Raw genomic sequence first — 24,435 nt, forward strand, 5'->3', positions numbered from 1 at the left:
GTGTGTGTGCTTGTGCTGGTGGTTGGAAATTAGGTGGTGTGTTGCTCCAAAAATATTTACTTCAGGAACAGTCTCTTAGTTTGAAGCAGTGAGAAGTCAGAGCCCTTCAAGAATTACTCTGAGCCACCAAGTTCTGTCTTCTACAGAGCAACCCACACTTCAAAAAAAGTTGGTAGCAGCTGCAAGCCCTCTTCCTGGAGAAAGACAGCAAAAATGCTTGCTTCTGTTGTTTTCTTGACTGGGGTTCTGGTGGGAACTGTACTTCATTAAACATGTAAATACACTGCCCTCCTCCTCCTCCCCTATCTGAGTTGGCAGTTATTTCATCAGATAGGCATTGAGGTGGAAATGTGTGAACATGGGTCAAGGTGCTCCATTATTACCTCTAATTAGCACCCATGATGTCTTTTTCTACTTCTCCCTTTTAATAATGGCTTCTTAGTTGCAAGCTTGTGTTGCTATAAAGATTATCAGTAGCAAGACAACTCAGGAGCAGTAGTTGAAATATTTACCTGTGAGACTGCAGGATCAGTATTGGTTGGTACCTGTTTGCTGAGTCTGGAGTTAAATATGCAAGTTTAAGATTGGACCTACTTAAAGAGAAGTCCTGGGAAGTGGAACATACTTTAATCCTGTGCAATATTTCAGCAACCTAACCTAGACTTATGTGCAGCATGTGCCATGTTTTGCCTGTGGTCACCCAAGTCACCATGAATGCTGATCTGGATAGGTAAAAAGCCTTAGGCAACCTGTAAAAGCCACCTGCAGACAGAAGGAAAGTACATCTTTAAAGATGTTTTTGGTAAGAAGTATTTGCTAACAGTACATGACTTAGAATTCAAATAGGTCCTTGTGCATAGCTTGAGATAGTGATGGATCTCTCAGGCATCTTCAGCTGGAGTTTTATAGTACTTCCTAGGTCTGTACAACCAAAGCACTGCCGAGGGCTGGAGGCTGTATGCTGCACAGACAACAAGAGCAGCGCTGCCAGGTGTGTTCAGTAGCTTTGTGAGGGACCAGACAAAAGGAAAATGACACCATGAGGGTAAAGCAGCATTTCTAGACTGAAGTTTTGAACTTGTCTAGCTGTTGGTTCTGAAGCTGCTCTTGTGCCACATGACAAGCAAGTCTTTGACTACTGTATTAACCCACCTCCAACTCCTTGTTGTTCTTCAGCTGATGGGGTAGCTTTAAGGTATAAAAAGATATTACCCCTAAGGTGCTATGTGCCAGGTCATTTTATTAACGTGTTTTCATAAACATCTACATCTTTCTTACCCTATAGCTCTCAAAAGGCCCTGTCAAAGCACTGAAGAGTAAGTGTTTTGACTGAGAGGACACAAGCAAAAACTGGAAGGGGGGCTGACTGCAGTTGCTTTTCTGTAGTCACTAACATTAGGATAATTAAGATCTCTGTATCTAGATCCCTGTTGCTCTACGCTGATGCTAGATTTACTGGGATACAAGGACTCTGAAGTTCAAAAACAAGACAATCATCCTACAACACAGTACAAGCAGTTAGAGATGCTGTGCCTCCTTTAAATCCCCCACCGGCTACCAGCCCAAGTAGTGCTCTAAGAGGACAGTAACAAAATGGTGTTACATGTACTTCAAATGTTGAATGATGGCTGAACTGGGTATTTCTTAGCCTTATTATTTATATTATTTCATTTTAGAGTGGTATTTACTACTACCTGAGATAAACAACTTGATCCATTAAGCTCTCAAATGAGAGTGGGGGAGATCCCAAATAAAGATAAGATGAATTAAGTATTCAGTAGAGTATTAATGACTTTTCAGACTTTTTTTTAAATCTCCATCAGGAGAGCAGGTTGTTCCATTTAACCTTCTATATAGTTAATAAAGGGCAATTAGGGGTTGCAGAAATGTAAACTGGGCAGAATTCTGCCTCAAGTGTTAATGACATGTAAACACATTTCATTACTATCCCATCTCTGGGTTTCTTCAGGACACGCTAAACAACTCTGTCCCCTCACCAACAAAAAACAGAATCCAGTCTGCAACCTGGCCACATCTCTGAAATACAGCTCGTGTGTCCAGTTCAGTTTCTTGCACGGTTCAGAGGAATTCGTTCTGCATTTTATATTAAGCATTAAGCTATCACAAGAGTTAAGTAGTTCTTCATAATAAAAACACATGTTTATAAATCCATTTCCCTGGTTTTATTAAATGTTCCACTTATGTACATTTTAAAGATGAACCATTTACAGGTCTGCACATGCTGCCTCCTGCTTTCCTTAGGTAATAGGGAAGGTTTGCAAAACCTCTATGGAAACAGAAAGGTGCAGGTGCTTCTGATTTCTGTATGTCAAAATGCTTTCCGTCTATACCATAATACATACAATTAAAAAACCCTCAAACATGCAAATTGTAGAAAAATTTAAGCTGGCAGTGAAAAATAAAAACAAACGTCTTCTTTTTGTGCACATCACAGTTTGTTTCATTAAATCAGATTTCTAATTCTAAGGAACGTAGTGTCTGATGCCACTGGTTAAAGCAGGTTTATCAACTACTAGTAGTTAAAAGGTCAACGTTTAATGGTCCATACAGTTTTAACTCCCATCTACTGTACAGGAAGATCAAGACAGACTTGACTTTCCTCTTCCATCATGTACCCTCTGTCAGTAACTCTTTGGAGCAAGGTGGGTGTCAGATGGTTTCCAGGTTGGAGGAATGGAACCATCACACACAGTGTCAGAAAGTCAACTCACAATCAAGAGGTTTGCTTTAGCACTGCACCCGACTCCCTAGCTGTGGATCTCAGTTCAACCCCAGTTCAAATTCTAATGGCTCCCAAGAACCGTTGCTGGCATTGAACAGGCAAAATACTTTCACTTGTGTTTTTACCCCGTGTCAAAATTCACAAGCAAAGTAATTACTCATAAAAAAACAAAACAAAAAAGAAAAAAACCCACAAAAAAAAAAACTTAATGGCCAATTATAGAAGGTTCACACGTTAAGCAGTAATTCGTATCTAAATTTACCACAGAAACCAAATCTCTGGGTCAAGTGTTTTTTTTTTTTTAAAAAAAAAAAAATTACCTGTGTTAAGACAACCAAAAAGATTTATATACTGGTTCATTAGCTACATATTTTTTTCCTTTCTTTAGAAATGGTCACATTGACAATGTATAATTCAAAACATTTCTGCACAATAAAAACAGAAAACTATGATACAGTGAGGTAAAGAAAACGCAAAAATATTCACCCACAATATATTTTCAGAAAATACCAACACAGTGATTTTTCTTTTAAAAAAGCACAAAACTTATAAATGAACAGCATAAATGGCTATTTATCTGAGTGATCGCCTACGAATTTCCTAAACCCACAAATCCACAGGGAAGTGTAATGGTCTCATCCAACATTTATTTAAAAAATAACCCTTTCTGGATCATGATTTGCAAATCAGTGCTCAGATTTCCATCAGATCCAAATCAGCATCTTCAAAGCCATAAAAGGATTCAGTCTCACTTTCCCCTTCAAAGAGCTGATGGAGGATTTCTGGGTCTGCAGATTCCTCGGCCTGGGTCCTGTCCTGGACCTCAGCCTCCTCATCCTGCTGCTCGTCACTCAGCTTCAGCTGCTCCTCCAGGGAGGCAATCAGCTCCTCCTGCATGTCAGCGTTGCGCGTGGGCGAGTTGGCTGTGCCATCCGGACCAGGCAGCACACTGGCCACCAGGAAGGACTGCTGCACGAGTTCAGGGGAGTCACTAATGACTTCCAGGACCTCTGCCAGCCAGCATAAAACCAGCTGGAGAAGTATGTCCGAATCGCATGTAGAGTCCGCCATCTCCTTGGCTTGCTCTTTCCACTTTTTATGCAAGAAATTTTTCACAGTCCTTTTTATACAAACATCTAGAGGTTGAATTTTGGAGCTGCAGCCAGCAGGGACAACAGCTGGCAGAGTGCTGGATGCACTCAGCAAAGAAAGTACTTCTTCCGATAGGTGCGTTCGGTGACAATCCAGCACGAGCATGCCCTTGCTGTTCTGACACTCTGTGTGCTTCTGCCACACTCTGGATGACCACAACTCCATGATTTCATCATCACTGTATCCGTTTTCCTTTGCTTCCAGCATGATAGATTCGGGCACGTTGGCAGGCTGCTGTACATGACCCCTGTAAAAGACCAGCGTTGGGAGAACGCTACCGTCAGCAAGGATAGTGAGAACAACATCACACCAGGGTTCCCCCGTTCCCACTGTCTGCAAAGCATTCTCCTTTCTGTCGTCGCTGCTCAGCACCTCCACATCGAGGAAGAGAGAGATTTCATCAATGGCTGCGATCATGGAGAGAGGCAGGTCTTGAGTGTGGATTTGCCGCTGCACAAACTCAATGAAGCAATTGGCATTTTCCTCTACATCTTTGGGGAGAGGGTGAGCTACTGCCCTTCGAGTATGCGTGCTGAGGTTGTGCCGTAACATGAACCTCACGGCCCACTCGTAAGAGATCTTGAAGCCACCTTCAAGGGATCGGCCAATCTTGGTCGCTTTCTGGAAGAGAGTTTCCTCATTTACGGGCAGCTGCTGCTCCCTTTGTGTGAGGACCCATTCTGCTAGTTTCTCTTCGGCCTCTAAACTGAGGTACTTGCCCTCTGACAGAGATGCTAGGTTCTCTTCCTGGAAAGCTTGAAACCTTCGTAGCCAACGCTTGATCCGCCTCTGGGGATTTCGGAAGTGCTCTGCTGCCTGCTCAGTGTTGCAGCACAAAGCAAACAGTACAACTCGCAGCTTTTTCACTGACAGCTGCTCCTTTTTGCTTGCAGGTTCAGGCTCTTTTGTTGGCTGGTCATCCTCTTGAGCATCAATATTTAAGCACTCCTCTTCCTGGCAGGCCAGAGGTCTGTTGTAGGCTGCTGGTGCCAGTTCAGGCTCCAGGTCATCTTTTGCAGGTAACATGGACTTTGTTTTCACAGTAGCAGCTTTACTTGGGGAATAGATGGGGCACGTGTTCTTCATGCTTTTGTCCTGGGGCTGGATGTGCCTTAAAGAGAGAGAACACAGAACCTTCTTATAAACCACGAAAATAAAACTGTTGAGGAAAAAAAAAAAAAAAAGAAAGAAATAGACGATGGCAGACAAGTGTTTACAAATAGTTTACCTGGAATGTGAAATCCAAGTAGGCCCTGTTAAAGAAAAAAAAAAAAGAAAAAAAAAAGAGAGAGAGAAAGAGATTTGGAGCTTTAGCAAACAAACAAAAAGCACAAACAAAGAAAAAAAAGTCATCTTAGAGAGATGAGTATCAGTATCCCTATGTTGTCTGTTATTCAAAGCATCCCAATACGCTGCAAAAACAACTAAAATTCATCCATCCATCCAAACTCCCACCTCCTCCCAGAGAGGACTTGTGCTTAAGTAAAGCCAAATTGGAACTAGTACATGAAAACTTCCTTTCAGCGCAGAGCGTCACTAAACAGCAATCATTAGAGACAAACAGCAAAACTCCACGTGCCTTTGAAATCACACAAAGGGTTTAGGTAGGAAAGCTCAAGTTTGGCCAGATCACTGCAGGCAGTGCCCCAAAGTTTTGCAAACTGCCGTAACTCGCAAGAATGGCTGGAATGCCAGTTTTGGGCCCTATTCAAATCCCAATGTCAACAGCTGCTTAAGGCCTCTTGGTGTCATGTCATGGAGGTACAATGATGTCTCAGAGGAACAGAGGAACTCGCTGAAGCCTCTACATTGTCTCTCCCTGGGAAGATCTCATGAGAGTGTAGTTACTAGTGACACAGCTGAACTCCAGAGTTCGCATCATTTAAAGCTAAACTCTCAAATCTCCATAACAATTAAGACACATTCAGGCAGTTAGAGAATCTCCACAGCACTACATTTTATAAACATTTAGGATTCAGTAATCGCTCAGCCAAATGCTACGCTTTGAAGTATTTGATCTTGAGTCTATGAACGGATGTATTATGTCCTACCCTAATCTTATATTTCAAATTACTGCAACTTTTCTGCTCTTTTTCAAACTCCTACCTCGGAAAATAATGTTACTAAACTCATGCGATGGATTGAAGACCAGATGTTTTGCCATTGCATCACCTTCAGATGTTACAAAGAGGCAGGAGGAACAGGACAACTTTACACCACTGGAAAAAGAAAAAGAAAGAAGTGAGCTTAGTATAAGTATCATATATGAAAATATGTATATCCCCCCGCCAACGATTAGGAGAAGAAAAGAAAAAAAAAGTCACCCTCCAATATATACAAGCAGTGTTCCCTCCCTGAAGCAACAAACTCCCACTGGAAAGCAATGGGAGTCTCAGGCAATACATTGCTCTTAATTCTATATATTTTCCTGTGTTGAAAAAACCAAAGTGCAGCTTCTGAAGAAGCAGATCATGAAAGAAAAGAATAGAATTGGGAGGGGGGAAAAAAGAAAAAAGCACATTGGATTCCCAGGTAATTAAAATAAGATGACAAGTTTTCCATTACCAGGCAGTATAGTTTTTAAACAAAGCCAGGTATTTTGGACTCTTCCGAGGAACATGATTGCTGCAAGACAAAAGAGTTTATTAAATGTCAGAGTTGGTCTGCATATTTAAAGAGATATAAACACATGCAAAATACAGCACATCTACTCAGATAAACTCAATCCTGGTTTTAATAATATTTTGTCTGCAAATTTTGCTTTCAAGGAAATGAAAAACCTGTGTCTAAATGGAACAGCTTGGTATCATTTCAAAATGCACAGATTTTGGAGCAACTGTTCTGCCATTCTGTTCTATGGTCTATGCATGGTCCTGTACAGGCCACAGGCTTGTAAGAAGGATGGCACGATCATTTTTAGTCTCAGATGAAAATTCTGCAAGACATCCTAGAAGCACTGAAAATGTCAGTTCTTTGCAGCAGCATGAAATACACACATTATTAGCTACGATACCAGTACTTTAGAATGAGTCTTTCAGCTCCCACTCTGTTTTCCCCACCTCCTTTGAAAGCTATCACCTGTGTCTGCTGTTGGCAAAGCACGACATGTCTACAGAGAGTCTTACAAGCCACTTGTAGTGAATTGGAATTTCATGATACCCCTTTCTTGTAGTGTAGGGGACAAGGACACAGGGGTGCTACTGCATTCAAGGAGGAGGAATTTCTACTACAGTGTTCAAAGAAATATTTTTAAGACATACTTGATCATGTGGTTGGCATAAGCTCTGGAGCAGCAAGTGCTATAACGACATAGCGAACAGTGAACGTAGGTGGGAAAGTGGTTTGGGAAGTCGGGTATTTCGAAGCTGCACTCCAGACAAGTCTGCCTCCCCAAGACACTCCTGAAGATAAGAGGGGATATTTCCATCAGTGGCTGGACAGGGATCTTCTGAATTCAAACAATCATTAGCACACAGAAAAGAATTTAACAACACATATAAACTTCCAGAACAGTCTGCAGTCAAACTGATCTTATCTTCAACCCTAGCTACCTAGGACGCCTCAGTGCCAGACTTAACATTCCCCACTTGTTGTAGCCAGGAGTACTTGATTTAGGAGCGGGTCAAAACTGCAGAGGGCCTCTGGATTGTATTTAAAGAAAAAAAATTAAGACAAGGTGGCGGAACACAGGGTGGGCAAAAAGCCCTTAAGGAGATTCCATTCTCTCTATAAAAATGCTTAGCTAACTCTGTCTTTCAGAATTTCATCTTAAAGGCTTTCATAACATGACTTAATCCTGTTTTTGTGGCAAGCTAAATTCTCCTGGCAAAAAGACTTCTTGGCAACTGGTGAACTTGTCCAGTACCAAGGAGCAAATTCCCCATTGCTGTGGCATTAAAAAATAAAAAATAAAAAGAGAGAGAGAGAACGAACAAACTGCATTTCCTTTAACAATTTTTAAGTTTTAAAACAGCAAAAAGTTCTGACATTTTCTTGACTGCTCTCTTCTGGACGTTCCTCTGGACAGGCGGGTACAAGAAGATGGGCTGGGGATCTGTAGATGATGTCAGTGGAGTGGCTTCCTGCCCAGTGCCCTGGGGCATGTCGTTTGAAGATATTGGCACTGTCCGTGGCTGTCCTCTAGAGGCCCTGATCGTAACCTGCAAAGAACAGATACAGCCATACCTCTTAACACAAGGACAGAGCGGACTTCAGATTCAGACTCCTCCCTTTGAAGTAGTCATTAAGAGTCTCAGCTCTTAGTAGAGAATAAACAGGCACTCCTAGAACACAGTCATTAAGAGTCTCAGCTCTTAGTAGAGAATAAACAGGCACTCCTAGAACACAATTCATCACTTCCAAGGGCAATACAAGTATAGGACATAACCTGAGCCCCAGAAGTGTCTGTTTGCCCCCTAATGACTACAGAGAAAGTCCAAACAACTAGTTCAGATGAAAATGTCTTCACCTATAGATATATTAGTTCAGGGAGTTTAATCTCTCTCGTGTGCCACTTTCAGCTCCAGGCTCTCTGGCTTACCATTTCTATGAAGAGACCGGTCAACTAAACATATACCGTGTGGACAGAACGCAAAGGGTTACTTTGTCCCACTGACTGTGGTTTTCAAGTGATGCAGATGCTGCAATCAGTTTTGCAGCAGTAAAAGCTGCTGGAGGTTTCAGTGAATACACACTGATATGGAAGCCATAGATGTTTCCCAAGGAAACAGAGGACGACCGAGGACCTTGGATTTCTTACCTTGGTTCCAGGTTTCAATCCTTCTAGTTGTTTGGGCTTTCGGAAAGTTTTGTGGTGCTGCAGCTTGTGTTCAATTTTATCCTTGGCAAATAGGAACTGCAGTCTACACTTGTTGCAATGATAAACACTCTTCTTCTAAAGCAAATGCAAATGAAATAGAGTTCATTTTAGAGAAACAGAAGTCACAACACAGCAGGTTTGGGTGGGGGTATTAAAAAAACAAAACAAAGCCACTTCCCCTCTTGAAACTAAATCCATCCCAGTTTCTTAAGTATCAGAAAAATATCATCTTAAAACAACTACAAGTTACACTAGTAGCCAGTGATACTGCCAGTGTGGAAAGTGCTCCCATCACAACATCCCCCCGCATCTCCATTTTTCAGATCAGCAGGCTCTGCAGAGATACCAAGACTGAAAGTGCCATGGAACAAGTCTTACCCAGCTTGTTTAAGCCAAAGTAAGGCATACTAGCGGAGCAGTGTGTGGGGGCAGCATTCCTTCAAGTTGCCTTGCCTCTACCTCTTCTGGAAATCAATGGAGGACTTCAAGGGCAATCAATCCGGCACTTGTTAAGAGCGCTACATTTCTATATTCTGAAAGCATGCTTCAGCTACACCCACACAAAATATGTTGTCAATATAACCAATATATATGGAAACAGAACACTGAGCTATGAAAATGCATTCATTTGTGTGCACACAGTATAATTTATTTTCTGGAGACAAAAATTTTAAATCTCAAATGAACAGAGGACCCCACAGGACCCACGGTTAATCATCACATGAAGCAAGCACAGTCCAGCAAAACATGCTTTTTTGTGCTAAGTAACAATAATCAGTGCTACTCCCAAATGGAGGTGGGGGAAGGGGCAGCGTGTCTTTTCTTTAGCCCAATCCCTATGAAAAGTCTGGAATGAGAGCATGTAAATTGCATTTGTTATGGAGCAAATACAGCATCTATTTAAATCTCTCTTTCAGCCAAGTCCCCCCAGCCCCCCAGCACATGCTCATCTGTGATCATGTGCTTAACATCCACCAAATCTCTGTGGAAAGTGAACCACCTTAAACAATAACAGCAGCAGCAACAAAAAACATACACACACAAAAAGGCTGCAACCTTAACATAGTACCTGATGCCTCATGAAATGCTGTTGGAAAGCATTGCCATTTTTAAAGACTTTGAGACAGTAAGGACAGAGCAGGTGCCGCGTGTCTTCGTGGATCATTCGGAAATGGCTGTCCACTTCAGAGTAGAGTGATGAACGATACTGACAGACCTATAGGAGTGGACAGAAACAACTAACAGTGAAGTAACATAGGAATCTATCTCACATCTGCCATTGCAATATGGAGATCTTTACTGTAATGTCCAGATGCCCAAAGATATTTATCAATGGAGTTTAGGAACGAGGTCCCAAAGAACCTGCTAGCTTATTACAACTGTAAGATACCAAACCAAGTAGCACATACTCAAAGCTGTCTGGATAAAAACCACAACACTGACACCACTCATCCAAAAAAGAAAGAAGTGACAATTCAAACTCTGGATCCTAGGAAAAAAGGAAGAAAAAAAGAAAAGGAGGGGGGAAATAGACAGTCAATACAAAGCAGTTAGAATATATTAAAGAGCATTTTTTTTCAAGTCCAATGTAAAATGCAGAATTTGAAACAATCTGTATCAACATAACGTATTTTAGAAGTTTACTCTCTTCTGTGTTTTTTTTCTTTCAGTAGGATAGCACTAGCACCTCTAGGCAGAAAGGACATGCTTAGAACCAATGCAAGCATAACTCTCATGAAAACAGTGACAAGAGACAGTAACACACAAGCAGCATAATCTCATCTCCAGAGTGAGAACTTCTCTTTATGGCACAGCAATTTGCTTGCAGGTCCCAGGAGGAGGAGAAGAAAGAAAGAAAGAAGGAAAAAAAAGAAAAAAAAAAGTATTAGGCTCTGCTTCCAAAGCCTGAATGTCACTGGGACTACACAAATGTCTATTGAGGTGATCCAGCCTCACAGCACTGGGAATGGGCAGCGTGAGCAGTGGAGTATTTGCTGTCCTAATAGCTGCTGGACTCCAAGACCGTACTGGGTGGGGAGTGTGGCAGGCTCCACAGAACTTTCCCATGGAGCAAGTCTATTATTTGGACCACTATGAGCCACACACTTTGCTGAAAAGTGCCAGATCTCCTCTTACACTCTAGGACGCATTCATGAGGTCCAGCTCCTAAAACACTTTCAGTACCTGACAAACATAGGGCATCTCCCCAGGCTTGTGAGTGTCCTTCATGTGCTGTAGGAACATTGGTTCACTCTCAAACGCCCATTCACAAATCTTGCACTTTGCTGCAAGAGAAAGGAAAAGCAAGTAACAACTTGGGAGGGGTGGGAGGGGGGAGGAGTTAAAATGTATACTACAAATTGCAACAAGTTGCTTTAATAACACAATCCCTTTATAGAAAAAGTAAAGCATTACTAGCTCTCAAGGCTTTGAATTGGTTACACAGAAAAAAACATATTCCAAGACGTTTCCAACAGGCAGCAAAAGTTCCACCCACCATTTTATTTAAGAGAGTAAGTAGCAAGATGTCCTGATGAGGCAACTGCAAGTGATTCTAAAGTGTAGAATTCTGTTTTTATCGGCACGTTCACCAAAAAGTTATCACTGAGTTTGTTCTTTAAAATATTCTTGACAATTAAAATTAATCTGATTAAACAACATTACAGTACAGATGGATTTTTCTACTGGCTTACAAAACAAATACACTACAGCAGCAAGACAGAACAGATGTGTCATTTCTCTAAAGAACTGAAACAAGACAGAACCCCCTTAAACCTAAGCACGCAACAGCAAAATCAACTTACTTGTCGATTCATAGGGACTGTGAACATTCTCTAAATGACACTGTAGCTGGAATGGAGTGGAAAACTGCCTGTAACAATGCTGACAGATGGTATGGACATCTACTTCTCCATTCTGCTGATCCAGTTCAACATGGTGCTTCATATGATTCATAAACCTTATGGAGGTGAACAGAATGTGTGTGAGCATACATCTAAACATTGTGCTTCTGTAACGCTGAAAGCCTCATGAACACTACACCAGAAACTTTTTAACCCATATTAGCATTACTTCTATCTGCATGAAGTATTTAACAATAAAACTAAAGTAACCGTGGTTCCAAAACAGTGTTAGGATTGGTTTCCTTCTCACTCTTCCTACTAAAACCAAGCAAAAACTCCTTCTATCCAGAGACCTCCTGCTCCTCAGAAAGAGCTAGAGAAGAGACCTGGCAGTACAAGGGCTGTAATAGTTGCTTTTGAGCATTTCTGGCCCTAACAGGGAATGCTATTTGCCATGATAAAGCATTTCAACTTAAAAGAAAAATCACTATTCCAGTTATTTCAGTAAGAGAACATAGTGGCTGGCTGGGAAGAATACACTCTTTTTACAGAAACATTTTCTCATCAGCTCCCTCTATTGAAACTGTATTGAATAAAGATGAGGAGAGCAGTTCTTCACAGGAAATAAAATTCCTTATCATCGAGTAAGGCTAGTGACAAGTAAATGAAACTTTTCTGCTGAAGAATATGAATGCTATTATTCTAACCATGCAACCTTTCAACAAATTTTTCCCTGACTCAACTGTGAGATAACAGACAACTCATCTCACCTTTTTCTGCTTCAGTTCTGGGCTTAACCTACTGCATGGGGGAGCTGCAGGACTTGACAGACTGACGCTCACAACCCATTTTAACGCCTGCAGATTAGAGGCATTCAGAGCACTGTAGACTGTTTTTGTGGCACATCACGTTCCTCTTACCGTATGTTGTTCTTTAGCCTCTTGGTGCAGTGCGGACACCTGAAGGAAGTCGGAACCTTGGGGAAGTTCAGTAGCTGGCTCACTTTGCCACCATCTCTGCCATAGTAGAAATCATCCACTAACATAATGAGCTTACTTTGGGATGAGTCAACTACATTTTCATTTGGCTCTGGAGCTTTAGCAGGTGGCGACAGTGCAGGGATAGGAGTAGAAGAGGGTGGTGAAGCAACAGCTGTAGTTTTTTCTGGAGAAGGAGGCTTTGCAGATTGAATATTTGGTTCAGGCTCTAGAGATTTTCCTTTCTTGAGGAATTCAACCATTTCAGGGCAGCAGTACTGAAAGAAAGAAAAGCCACATGAAACATCAGACTGAATCTAGGAAGAACTACATATACTATTAAGGGTAAACAGGCAAGAACTAACCAGAACTAAGAGACAGAGCAACTCTATGAAACTCTTAAGGAAAAAAGTAATGCAGACTCAATATTCAGTTTTCTGTGTTGATTCTTTACTAGTAAAATTAGAAAATAAATGCGCCTTCTGGCACTAAAAGGACATAAAACTGAGGTCCTGCCTACTTGCAGTGAGGGATGCTGTGGAAGATCTTCCATAGGCCTCTCCTTTGCCTCTCGCTTTCCCCTAACCATATTCTTCCTTTTAACAGAAGTCCCTGATCTAGGGAGAAGAACTAGTCTTTGCACTCCACAATCACGAGCAATTATGAATTAACTGCTCATCTTAGAATGGTTACTTACACACATATGTCCTCTTAAAGCTTCAGTGACTCGAAACTGGGCATTGCATCTTGGGCAGACCTTCCTGCCACCATCTTGCAAATCAAATGTGGGAATAGGAGATGAGCTGACTGTAACAGGAAAAAAAAAAACCAAAACAAAAAAAATAGAATCCTTACACTTCATCTTAATGCTAGGTGATCTTTTTGGCGTACTGAAATACTTTAGTTTCTAGAGCTGTGCTTTAAGTGCTAACTAGTCTGGAAGAAGAGGCATGAAAAAAGCAAAAGTATGCAAACTCCTGATAATCCGTATGATGAAATACACCCCCACTAGCTAGAACAACAGGAGTGTCTCAACACTAATTTAAAAAAGGAAAATCGGCTCAATTCATCTCCCCTTCTTCAATCAATTCTTTGGTTTCCTGTCCCCATTCACCAGTTTAAATGCCTCATCTTCATCTCCAGCAGCGAGTAGAAAATCAGAATCTGGATGATACAAAAGGCACCTTAAAACAACTTTTGGACTCCCGAGCACCTTAAGGAGGTTCTTCCTTTGGAAGAAGAGAAGGAAAGATTTTATCCTTTTGCCTCCTTGCGTAGAGCATCTCTGGTGTGTGTAGATAATTTCCACGATAACAGGATGCGCAGCGATAATTTTGAATGCAAAATAATGCAAGCAAGCAAAGATTCACAAACAAAATACAGTCACTGGATAAAATGTACAGATAGCAAGTATGCAGAAACTAACAGCATAGCTCTCTAAATGTTTATCCCTATTATGAAATCTCAGTAGTTGTAAGTTAGTATTTTTTACTCCGTAAAATAAATGTTTGGACACCTGTACATTTCCGGATTCTCAGCAGAATCAATCAAGTTATAAAATAGCTGCTGCAGACCATACCTTTTAATGATGATGACGACGACGACTCTGAAACACTAGACCTCTGGGACCCATGCACAGGGCTGCTGTTAGAAACCACAAGCGGGCCAGGGCTCTGGCCTAATGAAGGAACGGTATTCAGGGTATTCACTAGCTTAGCAACCTCATTGCTGTTCTCACCAGTCACTCCAGGTCTCTTTACAGTCACAAAGCTTGCAATACTCACTGCCAAGAGAATGGACAAGAGAGAAATGAATTAGGAATAAGTAAGGTCTTATGCACTATGTGAGACCTGCCCCCACCTAGCACACCTCGTCTCCTGTTCTACCTTGAGTCTTCAAAGATGATGACTAAGCCACCAATTCTGATATCCAGGGACCTGAAGGCTGGTGAGAGTGGTAAAGAACATTTCCCTAACCTGGTTACACTCTAAGATATGAACCATGTCCCGTGACATAGGATATTGATGGTCACAAAAATTTTATTTTCTTTTCTAAATGCAGTTGTATATGATTATGACCACTTAAAGCTAAAAATAGCCTACTTGTTGTGTGAAGTATTTTTCTTTCTAAATTGTTTGTCACTATTCCTGAGCAACCATTTTACTCATGAATTCAGCCAACATTAAAAAAAAAAAGCAAAATGGTTAGTTTCTGCTTGTGTTCATCATTTGTTTAACTTCATCTTTCAAAAAATACAGGTGATTAACAAACAGTATTTTGCACTTTGGGGACTTTTAATTTATGATCTCAGAGCATTCTGCAAAGCAGAATTTAACTGGTTTTCAAACCAAACTGGACACTATAGCAGAATTCTTTTCATTTTCCATATTGGTAAGAGAGATGAAGGGTGAGTCAGTCACAGAGGTAAAAATAGAACCCAGGAGTTCTGACTCAACTTCTGTATTCTAGCTGCTAAGCCATATGTTTGAAGATCAAATTATAGACAGTGCTATACACTTGAGTCTCCTCGCTTTTCCATTATAAATCTTACCTAATTTGGGGTTAGTAGCTTGACTGGACTGCCCTGGCTGCTGCACAGTTAACTGTCCAAGTGTTGTTGGCTGCGTTGAAGTAGGAGTTGTGGAGGTGCTGGGAGTGGACTTACTTTGCTGTTGTGCCTGGGACTGTGGTACAGTGCTCCTGATGGTAAGCGTGGCCGGAATGACCGTAGTGAAAGTGTTGGTGGTGGGTCGGACCGGCATGGTTGTACCTGGTCTCACCTGGGCCATTTGCGAGAACACTTGAGGAACGCCAACTGTTGGTTTAACAAACTGGGTACCTGGGGCTTCAAAAACAAACAAAGTCGATTAAGTAATTAAACTCCATTCCTTGCTCAGAAATTTCTGAAGGCAGCCTATTTTCTGTCACTGCTGAGCTCTTAAAATTCCCAGTATTTTCAGTGGAATTAGTAGAAGTTCAGCACCTTAATTTCCCTTCCCAAGTGGAATAAAACTGAACATGGGTGCAGATACAGTGAAAACTGCATTTACAGTGATTTGTTAGGTGGAATTTTCAGGCACAAGTAATTTGTGAGCTTAAATCCTGATAATTTTCATAGGGCTCACAGTCCTAGTCACTAGGCCTAATGGAAGCTCATGGCCTTTTATGACAGCAAAAGAATGATGCTATAGATAGATATCAAAGCTTGTGATGTGAGGCTTTGGAGATTCATTTTGGGGAGAGTGAAAGGCGACTTGATCACTATGCATGGTTGCTTTGTTATGAGGCAGGTATCCAGTGACATATGGATTCTTGACCTTGCTGATGCTGCATGACAGGATCTGGTAGCAGAAGTCAGCATCAGAAAAATCCTCCTCAGGGTGAGGCTTGGTTTACAGGCAGTAAGGGGACATGGCTTGGGGAGATTTGAAGAAGAAGAAATAAGGGTGGTTAGGAGCTTGTCATAGTCTGGGATTTTAGAAGCAGGTTAAATGGCTTTTTGAAGAGGTTAGATTATATGGAACTCTGAGGCACATATTCCTTCCAGTTGGAAGTCCCCTACTCTGCAAAGCACTTCAATACTACAATCGAAGGGCCTACTCCCAGCTGTAAAATGACCTGCAGAATTGGTAACACAGATAAAGAAAATCCCAACTACTACAGCTCTTCTTCAGGGCTACCAGACATGCAGGTAAAATACAGACTTCGAATACAGATTTTTTTATTTTTGCTAGTCTAAAAAGAAATATGACAGAAATGCAGCTTTAGTTTGTTTCAGCCCTTACCTGGGACTAGGGTAATGGGTCTAACTGTTTGACCTTGCTGTACATTCAGAACAATTCCAACTTGATTCATTGTGTTTTGTACAGGTCGCACGTTCCTCACGGGAAAGCCCTGCATTTAACCAGTACAGTTATCATTAACACATTAAACATATTTCAAGCACTTCCAGCCTGAGCTTTCTACACCTTGAACACCCTCCTCCCCCCAAACAGACAAAAAACCCACACAGCACTATCATCCACCAGATCAATTGAGCTATGAGGCCATATTGTTCTCTGCCACTCAGCAGACCAGCACCTCAAACAGTAGGGCTACCTTCCCTACCATACTCTACAGCATTCTGATATACAGCCTCCACTCTCAACCTTTCCTTCCCTAAGGACCTACAGAAACCATCTTCCAGGTCTTAAACAACTTACAAAGCCATATTTGAAGCAGAAGTGGTTTTCTGGCATAGAAGAGAGATTTCACAACAAAATAGATAATTTACCTATTGTGTTAATACTATTATTTCAACAGTTGCAACATGCTAAGATAGAATTTCAACTTTCTTCTCTCCCCCTTTTTTTTCCAAAGCAGAAACTCTGGTAAATGTGCACACTCCTTTTGTGGGAGTGTTTCCCCATGCAAATGCTCAAAGAAGTCAGTGGGCATTTTAAAATTTATTTGTATGCTTGCCAAGGAAATAAAACAGAGACATCTATAGATAGTAAGTATCTAGCAAGGCCACACAGAGTGGACAGACCCATCTCACCCGTAGGGAGTCAGGCCCTACTAGTAAGACACGCGTGTGCTACAAGTGACAGAGAGCATGAAGTCCTATCAGACCTGTGCTGGCTTCACAGGACCTGCTGGGGTGTGGAATGTGGCCAGTAAATCTATGCAAGTTCAAAAAAAACAAGCAGATTTCAGCTCAAGTGTTACATCCACCAAGGTGCACAAGACAAACTGAAACAGGCATCTGACTATTTCTAAAGAGAGAATTGTCTTCTTGCACCAGATCTCCATTCCCAGGGATTCCCATGCACACAAGGGGGGACCGCAAGGGCGCTCACCTGGGTTGTTATGAAGATCGGCTGGCTGGTCACGGGAGAATTCGTAACGTGATTGGCATTCTGCATGACCTGTACAGGCCGTAATACTGGCTGGGTTACCATTGTTCCCAGACCTGAGGTTGGGTTCTGGGTAAGGATTAGCGGCTGTCCTCCTTGCTGAACAAGCGGATTGCCAGCTGGAAGAAAAAAATAACAAAGAAATATAACAAAGGGTCATATTTGTCAAGTAAATATCTCCGCTTTCCTCACACACTCAGCTGGCAACTTTAGTCTTCAGAATTTCATCAACTTATCCAAAGCATGCTTTAGAAATAAATTTTGGATAATATCCAACCTTTCTATACATTGTTTTAATATTCATATTTAAATTAGGATTTTTAAAGGTGCCTAGGAACTAGGTGTTCAAAATCCTTAGCTTTGAGCAACCTCAGAGCCTGACTATTCCTGCTCCTGCATATCCTTTGAACACATCTGTAGCTGCTGAAAGCATTATATATATTTTTTCCCAGTCCCATTAACTATAAAGTGAAAATTCACCTGCTGGCAGACACTGGGAAAACTTATGCTGAACCACCACAAGCCCCAGCACAGGATGTGTACCACAGGTAGAGCAACACTGAAAGTTTCTGACCAGCATTGCCAGTCACAGGCAGTTGGGGACACCAGTCTGCTGATGGCCTCAGTTAACCAGAAACCAGGAAGTAACAACTTTTAAGTTACCTCAGAATTCTTATCTTCAGCATTCTCTGACACAAAGAGGACTATGTGACTGAACCTTCATGAAATGCCAGGCAAACTTCAACTTTAACACATGAAGGGAAAAAAACCCCAAAACAAAACAAACACCTGAATCATTTTGAAGTCGTGATGTGCAGTCTGTGTCACAAGAATATCTTATAATGGTTCAAAGTGCTTGCTCTCTTGATTCAAGAGTGAAATGTCCTGCTTAAAACCCAAAAGTTTAGGTGGGGAGGAGACAGTACCTTGTAACTGCTAAAGTCAACATCCTTGCTATTGCACAATATATGAATTATTTCAACATAATTCTTTTGGTCCGAGAGTTGTTCATGTAATTGCAAACAATTAGGTTACTGAAGCTTAGCAAGTTACTGCACATCGGCTGAGACCTGCTAACTAACTGTGCAGGTGCTCCTGCCCGGCTTCACTCAGAAGTAAAACCTCTTAGTTTAAAACACCTTAATAGTATTTTATACTAAGGAGTTTTATCCAGTATTTGCTCATTTGACAATAACTCGCCTTACACTAAGCAGCAGTAACATCACTTCTTGCATCACTTGTGCTTACATACCTATAGAGTCCTAACACTGGTGTCACCAACTGTCACATCCAGATGGATTTTCATTGTATACTTCTATTACGGACCCACTGTTTATAGATACAATTGCCTAACACTTCTGTTAGGAGATGCTGTCCTCAGTTGCACATTGTTTTGTGACATATTAACTCACTGTTAAAGTTACCTAAAGCTTTCCACTTCAGGTAGTCGAAAAGTTATCCTATAATTTTATAAGTTGCCAACTGCTTTCTATGATGGAGATCTGCCAGAATGATTTTTTGTGGTAGGCTTCAGATTTGTTCAGTCATTTAAAAAAAGCAAAGTTCTTCTAGGACATTTTTTTTCTTATAACATTTTCTTTGTAAGTTCTAAAACCTCTAGAACTTCTGCGCTGGATCAGAGAGCGGGCAGTTGCCCAAGGGGCTTTCATGACTACCAGCAGAGTACCTGTGGCTGCCCCCAGAAAAATCCAAACAATCTGATCACTTTAATCGGCCTCTGGTTATCTTAGTGCGCATCAACTCAGCAGACACTTACTAACGGATGGCCGTGTCCTTCAGTCAATATCCCATTTGTCCCACATGTGCTCTCAGTTCCACGGGTTCTTACTTGCCAACCAAAGCAAACTTGCAATATTTGCACAGAATGAGGAAATAAACCCAGGAATATTGCCCAATTGCTTCTGGCAACCTAGGGGCTAATGTAGCATTAAAACAAAGATCAGAAGAATTTCCAATCTACTGCCAACATTTGCTGATACCCAAGAGATAGGGAAGGAATTAAAAGGAAAAGAGAAGAGAGAAAATGACGGGAGGAGACTGAAGAAACATGCTAGCGAAAGATGGGGCAAAGTGGTCTACCACCACCAAAACACTACTACTAACAAATACTAGTGACGCTCAGCAGAACACCCTCCACCTCATTCCTCTTCAGCGGCCAGGCCACTGAAGGATGGCCACAGATCTCTGCTGGTGGTCACCAAGTTAACTCAAGTCTGTGCTGTGGATCAAGGTAAGAACTAACTATTAAGGTTGCCTATTGCAGTTGTCATACACACTCTGACAACAATTAATTCCTCCATCATGCACCATATTTTCCACTGAATCTCCACCTCAGTGCACAGAATGGAGGATGGTCAGGGAGCAAATCAAAGCTATGTGGAAAATGAGGAGATGTCTGCACATACCTGACTCTTGCATTGCCAACAATGGGAAGCATGTAGCCAAGGAAGCAAGGGACCATGGAAAACAGGGGTGATTTGGTACTTAAGGCTGTTGACTATCACCCAGGAAAAAAAAAAAAAAGGAAAAAAAAAGTATCTTATCCCTTGTGCTTCCTACTAAGCAATTTACCAAAAATTTTATTTTTTCCACTAATAGTTACTATATCTTCATTTCCCAAATGCCTAATACAGATGACATGGGCCTGGTCTAAAAAAAGCCAGAGCTGACAACAGCAAGCGATCAACACATATGAAATGTGTTCACCATGGAGAAAAACAAAACAAAACAAACAAACAAACCAGACTATGAGCATTTCCAGCTGAACTCCAAAAATGAGCAGGATACTTCATCTGGCTTCAATTTCTTCTTCCTCCGTACCATTCTTCCTCACAAAGTTAAGCTCATTCATGTATTTATGTTTATGCACCACTTGAACTGTAGTGAGCAATGTCACAGAAAATCTCCTAAGGAATTATAATACCACATCCAGGTATGAATAGTATGCAATAAAAAAGGCCCAGGGCCACACAGTGAATGAAGATGATAAAAAGTTTTGAATAGCTACCCATTTGGTCAGCCACACTGATCCTATGCACTGAATGAGGCAGAGGTCCTGTGGAAGAAACGGTATATGATCATGTAAAGACTTATATGTACACAAACGGGGCCAAACTACAGCCGTCTGGTAAGCATATCGACACAAATCTCCAACAAAATGCCGCCATCATCAGCACCCAAATAAAGCAGTATTTCATGCAGTCATGTTGACAAGTCCCTAAAGGGTCTTCTTCAAATCATTACTTAAGCAGTATGGAGAGGTCTGTGCTGAGAAAAACAGAATCCTGACTGCACACAGACACTAGGGACCCAATTGTACTGTTCATGCAAGAAGAACTAACTTCGGTGTGATGACCAAAACCAGCTAGGCTACCACAGCTACTCATCCTACAAGAACCCTAGGTCTCTGTGGTGTTCTGTTCCACATATATATATTTTTTTTTTCAGAGCATGTATGATGTCTTATGCACAAGACCAGAAGGATGAAATTGCATGTGGCTCAGGGAAGTGTAAAGAAAAAAATAAATTCCTTAATCCTGCTACTAATCTAATCAATGCCTTGAGGGCAAAGGACTTTCAAATTAACAGAGGGAGAAAAGACAAAAGAAGCTCCACAGGAGTATTCCTACTGCACACTTGTAGTACAGTATGACACAAAACTGACGGAACATCCAGATTATTTCAGGGCTATGAAATGGTCCAACATTACTGAAATTACTGATGTTATAAGGGAAAAGCATGCTATACCCGAATGGCAAGTGTTTGCTATGCAACTGTGTAAATCCAGGAAAAGAACTTGTGCTGCATGACAAAATGTTCTGACCCAGAGGCAAACAGCTTCTTTTAACGAAAGATTCTTTACACTAGCAGTCTGGATGCTGCCTGAGTGGCAGTCCTCAGGGTATACGATCCAAATATTCTCATGAAGATTATATTAGGCAGAAACAGTAGGGTGCTGGAAGAATACATCAAAAGATTCAGATCCAAGCAACACAACTGCTTGGCCCACACTGCATCTTGCCTAGATTTTCAAGTTCCTTAGCAAGGGAACTGCTGGAAAAAGGATACATCGGTTCCCACTTTCAGAGCATGAAAAAAACATCCGTCAGCAAGCATAACCTCAAATTGAGACAGAGGATGGAAGTGCTGAGATGTCATAAAGGCTGGCAGCCTATCTTGGACCATTTTCTTCTTTAGGATCAAAAATAATGAACACAAACCCCACTACGCCTGAACTCTGAGCATGCCTCCTCCAGTTTCCCAGATGACAAAGACGACATGCTTCTTGCCTTTGCAGTCTTATAAAGGTCTCTGAAGAGGGACAGGAAAAGGATAGAAGGGGCGAGTAGAAACTAGAGACAAATTGGCGGAATTTGCAATCTTTAAAATTCATGGACGTAATCCCTTCACAATATTCCTGAAAATAAAAAGATGATTATCAAAGAGAAGAGACAGAGCGGTTTGGGGGGCGAGGGAGGGGGGGGGGAAGAGAACTTTGGATGGTTGTATCAGGTTCTGAATATTTACATCCCACCCAGCATCTGATGAAGGCCCAAATCCAGGGCATCAGCAGATCATTTTCTCCTCCTCAGTGGCACCAGGGTGTTATTTGGCTGACAAGGAGCACACAGTCATCCCCAAATCTTTCAAGGAATGGAGACCTTGCCAAACGCTGAAAGTCTGTGACTGCAAATGAGAGGTCTTTCATTGTCCCTTGAACTTCCATGAGAAATCCTGAAGGCTGAAGCTACGATGACCTCGTGGTTAGTACAGAGGCCACTGTGTAGCCTCAAGTGGAGCACGACAGTCAGGTTTCCAACTCCTTCTGGCACTCCTTGGGAGTTTACAAATCAACTGGGAGGACGTGCACCAGCTTAACAAACAAAAGATGACATTGGGTTTAAGTCCACTTTAAAGTAGAGACCAGCCGACAAAGATCTTCTGGTCAAGTCTGTCCAATGATTTTTGATTCTTTTCTCTCAATGTGGGCTTGGTAGGTCCCTGCCGTGTTGATCTCTCCTGAAATGCTATCATTACTAGACAACACAATAGCAGAAGCATATATAAATACTCTAATTCCTTACCAGAAACCGCAGGTTCTTTTCAGTGTGGCCAGGATGGGCACAGTTGTATGCCAAAATTTTTTTTCAGGCTTTGGTAGACTTTCATTAGTGAGACTGATAAGCCTTCTGGCGTAGCATGTCCAAGAGCGTGCAGTACTTCTCTTAGATTGTTTCCAAGGAGATTTGTAAGGTTTCCACAGGTCCTGGAACACTTTAAACTCACCAGCCAAGACAGATGTGCATAGATTCACTATTTCATCTAGGGAGAATGAGGAGACCAGGGCACAAATCAGCTGCTGGGAAAGAACAAATTACGTTCTTCTCTCTTCTCCTCCTGCCTCTCAAGTGTCTGACTTTTCCAAGTAGCTCGCTCGCTGGAAACTGCTTAATTTGCTTCTTTGAGGAGCGCGATTTAGACCTAAATGCCAGTTGATGAAGCAAGCTTCCCGAAGTATGCCTGAACATTTAGTCCTGGACAAAGTGATCCTTGTGAATCCTAGGCCTCTTCCTACACTTCTTGAACTCCTCCTTGACTTCCAGTATGCTACCAGGAAGGGAGAACGTAGACATGTAGAAGAGGAGTTTCCTTATCCTCTCTCCCAACTAAGCATAGCAAAGACTCTCTCCTCTAGAGCAGATGCCACTCTCATCAGATGTGGCCTGTCTGTTCACAGGAAAGGTTGCAACTGGCAAAACTTCTTTAGCCTGACACTCCAGAAACCCCCACGTGGATGATCTGAACTTCGCTGCTGAACCTTCCAAGAGAAGAACGCTAGTGCTAGGCCCATCAATAAGTTACTTTCAGTGTAAACGACAGAGGTGCTGAGATAGGAACCTCAAAGTAGAACGTACCAGGCTACGGCTACCGAGGCCACCAGTGCCAAGGCTCCCATCACCGAGACAGTCAACACCACAATCGGTGAGAAACAGTTAGGACTGATGTCGGCATGCCATGATTTAAAGTTACCATACATTTGGACTTTGAATTCAATAACTGAGCATCAACAGAGGCCTTCTCAGGCTTACAGAGAGTAGACAGTAAGCCTGGGATGACTCATTTGTTCAATGACTTTGGTCTCAGACGAATGGCACTCATCAGCAGCCAGTACTGACAGCTGACAGACAAAAAGGAGCAATGTAGGGACACATCATTAATGCTTTAACGGCAGGTGATTTGGGTATCAAGTGGAGTCAGCTCACCAAGGCACTCTCAGAGAAGTAAATGCATTACCAGGGCCCAGTGACGGACACTTCTAAGTATCTGAGAAGCCTTTCATCAGTCTTATGAGAAGCAACTTTAGGTGGCTTCCACGCACTCTGAATCCATTTCAGGAAGTATGACGGATACTGCTCTGGGACATATCCTCCAAGACACAGGGAGCAAAACTAAGAGAAGCTTCTGCTGTAACACTACTGCCTAGATGAAAGGCTAGCTGAACTCAGTGCAAACAAACACATATAATTTTCCCAACAAGTGTAGGAGAGAAAAATAATACTAACTGGTATATGGAGTTTAGGGGAAAGAAGGGTCACAGGGCAGTATGCAGAACAGGCGTACATTGCAAGCATCCTGTCACACTGACACAGGCAGTAATTTAAACTAGACAAAGTCTTCTCATTTCCCATCCTAGACTGACTTAACTCTACACTGTTAGGCATTTGCTGCATATGAAATGGAAGCACAGTATTTCCTTGTATAATTTCTATATTTTCAGCACAAAAAGTGCTTTGTGATTCTTGTGGCAAAAAGAATTGCAGGAATGTAAGTTATATTGTTATCTGATGGTGGAATTATTAAAAATGAGCCAAGCTGTCAGGCAGATGTACAATGTGGCACCTATCTCATTTTCTTGTCAACAACAACAGTCTTTGTCGGCTAAGAGGACACTGTTGAAGCCAACAGACATATTATAACCAGCTAG

The 24,435-nt window shown here is 41.8% G+C and overlaps 1 protein-coding gene across 5 annotated transcripts in view; it reads right to left on the minus strand.

Moving 5' to 3' along the window:
* Nucleotides 1-2,168: 2,168 nt before the first annotated feature.
* Nucleotides 2,169-24,435, minus strand: part of POGZ (pogo transposable element derived with ZNF domain) — a 39,016-nt gene continuing 16,749 nt past the window's right edge. For 2 of the 5 annotated variants that reach the window (XM_064499082.1, XM_064499081.1), the window contains 16 exons: nt 17,373-17,548; nt 16,320-16,428; nt 15,086-15,379; nt 14,114-14,317; nt 13,232-13,341; nt 12,478-12,812; nt 11,519-11,673; nt 10,899-10,999; nt 9,784-9,930; nt 8,655-8,789; nt 7,883-8,055; nt 7,156-7,296; nt 6,461-6,520; nt 6,002-6,114; nt 5,124-5,148; nt 2,169-5,006 (listed from right to left, as the gene is read on the minus strand). In XM_064499082.1, coding sequence (XP_064355152.1) covers nt 3,437-5,006; nt 5,124-5,148; nt 6,002-6,114; nt 6,461-6,520; nt 7,156-7,296; nt 7,883-8,055; nt 8,655-8,789; nt 9,784-9,930; nt 10,899-10,999; nt 11,519-11,673; nt 12,478-12,812; nt 13,232-13,341; nt 14,114-14,317; nt 15,086-15,379; nt 16,320-16,428; nt 17,373-17,548 — 3,848 coding nt within the window. In that variant the 3' untranslated portion in view covers nt 2,169-3,436. Of the gene's footprint in view, nt 5,007-5,123; nt 5,149-6,001; nt 6,115-6,460; nt 6,521-7,155; nt 7,297-7,882; nt 8,056-8,654; nt 8,790-9,783; nt 9,931-10,898; nt 11,000-11,518; nt 11,674-12,477; nt 12,813-13,231; nt 13,342-14,113; nt 14,318-15,085; nt 15,380-16,319; nt 16,429-17,372; nt 17,549-22,534; nt 22,646-24,435 lie in introns of those variants that run through there. The other 3 variants (XM_026114935.2, XM_064499083.1, XM_064499084.1) reach the window with 3 other exon arrangements.

The sequence above is a fragment of the Dromaius novaehollandiae genome, chromosome 29 (genome assembly GCF_036370855.1).
Source record: "Dromaius novaehollandiae isolate bDroNov1 chromosome 29, bDroNov1.hap1, whole genome shotgun sequence".
In the NCBI taxonomy this organism is placed as follows: Eukaryota; Metazoa; Chordata; class Aves; order Casuariiformes; family Dromaiidae; genus Dromaius; species Dromaius novaehollandiae.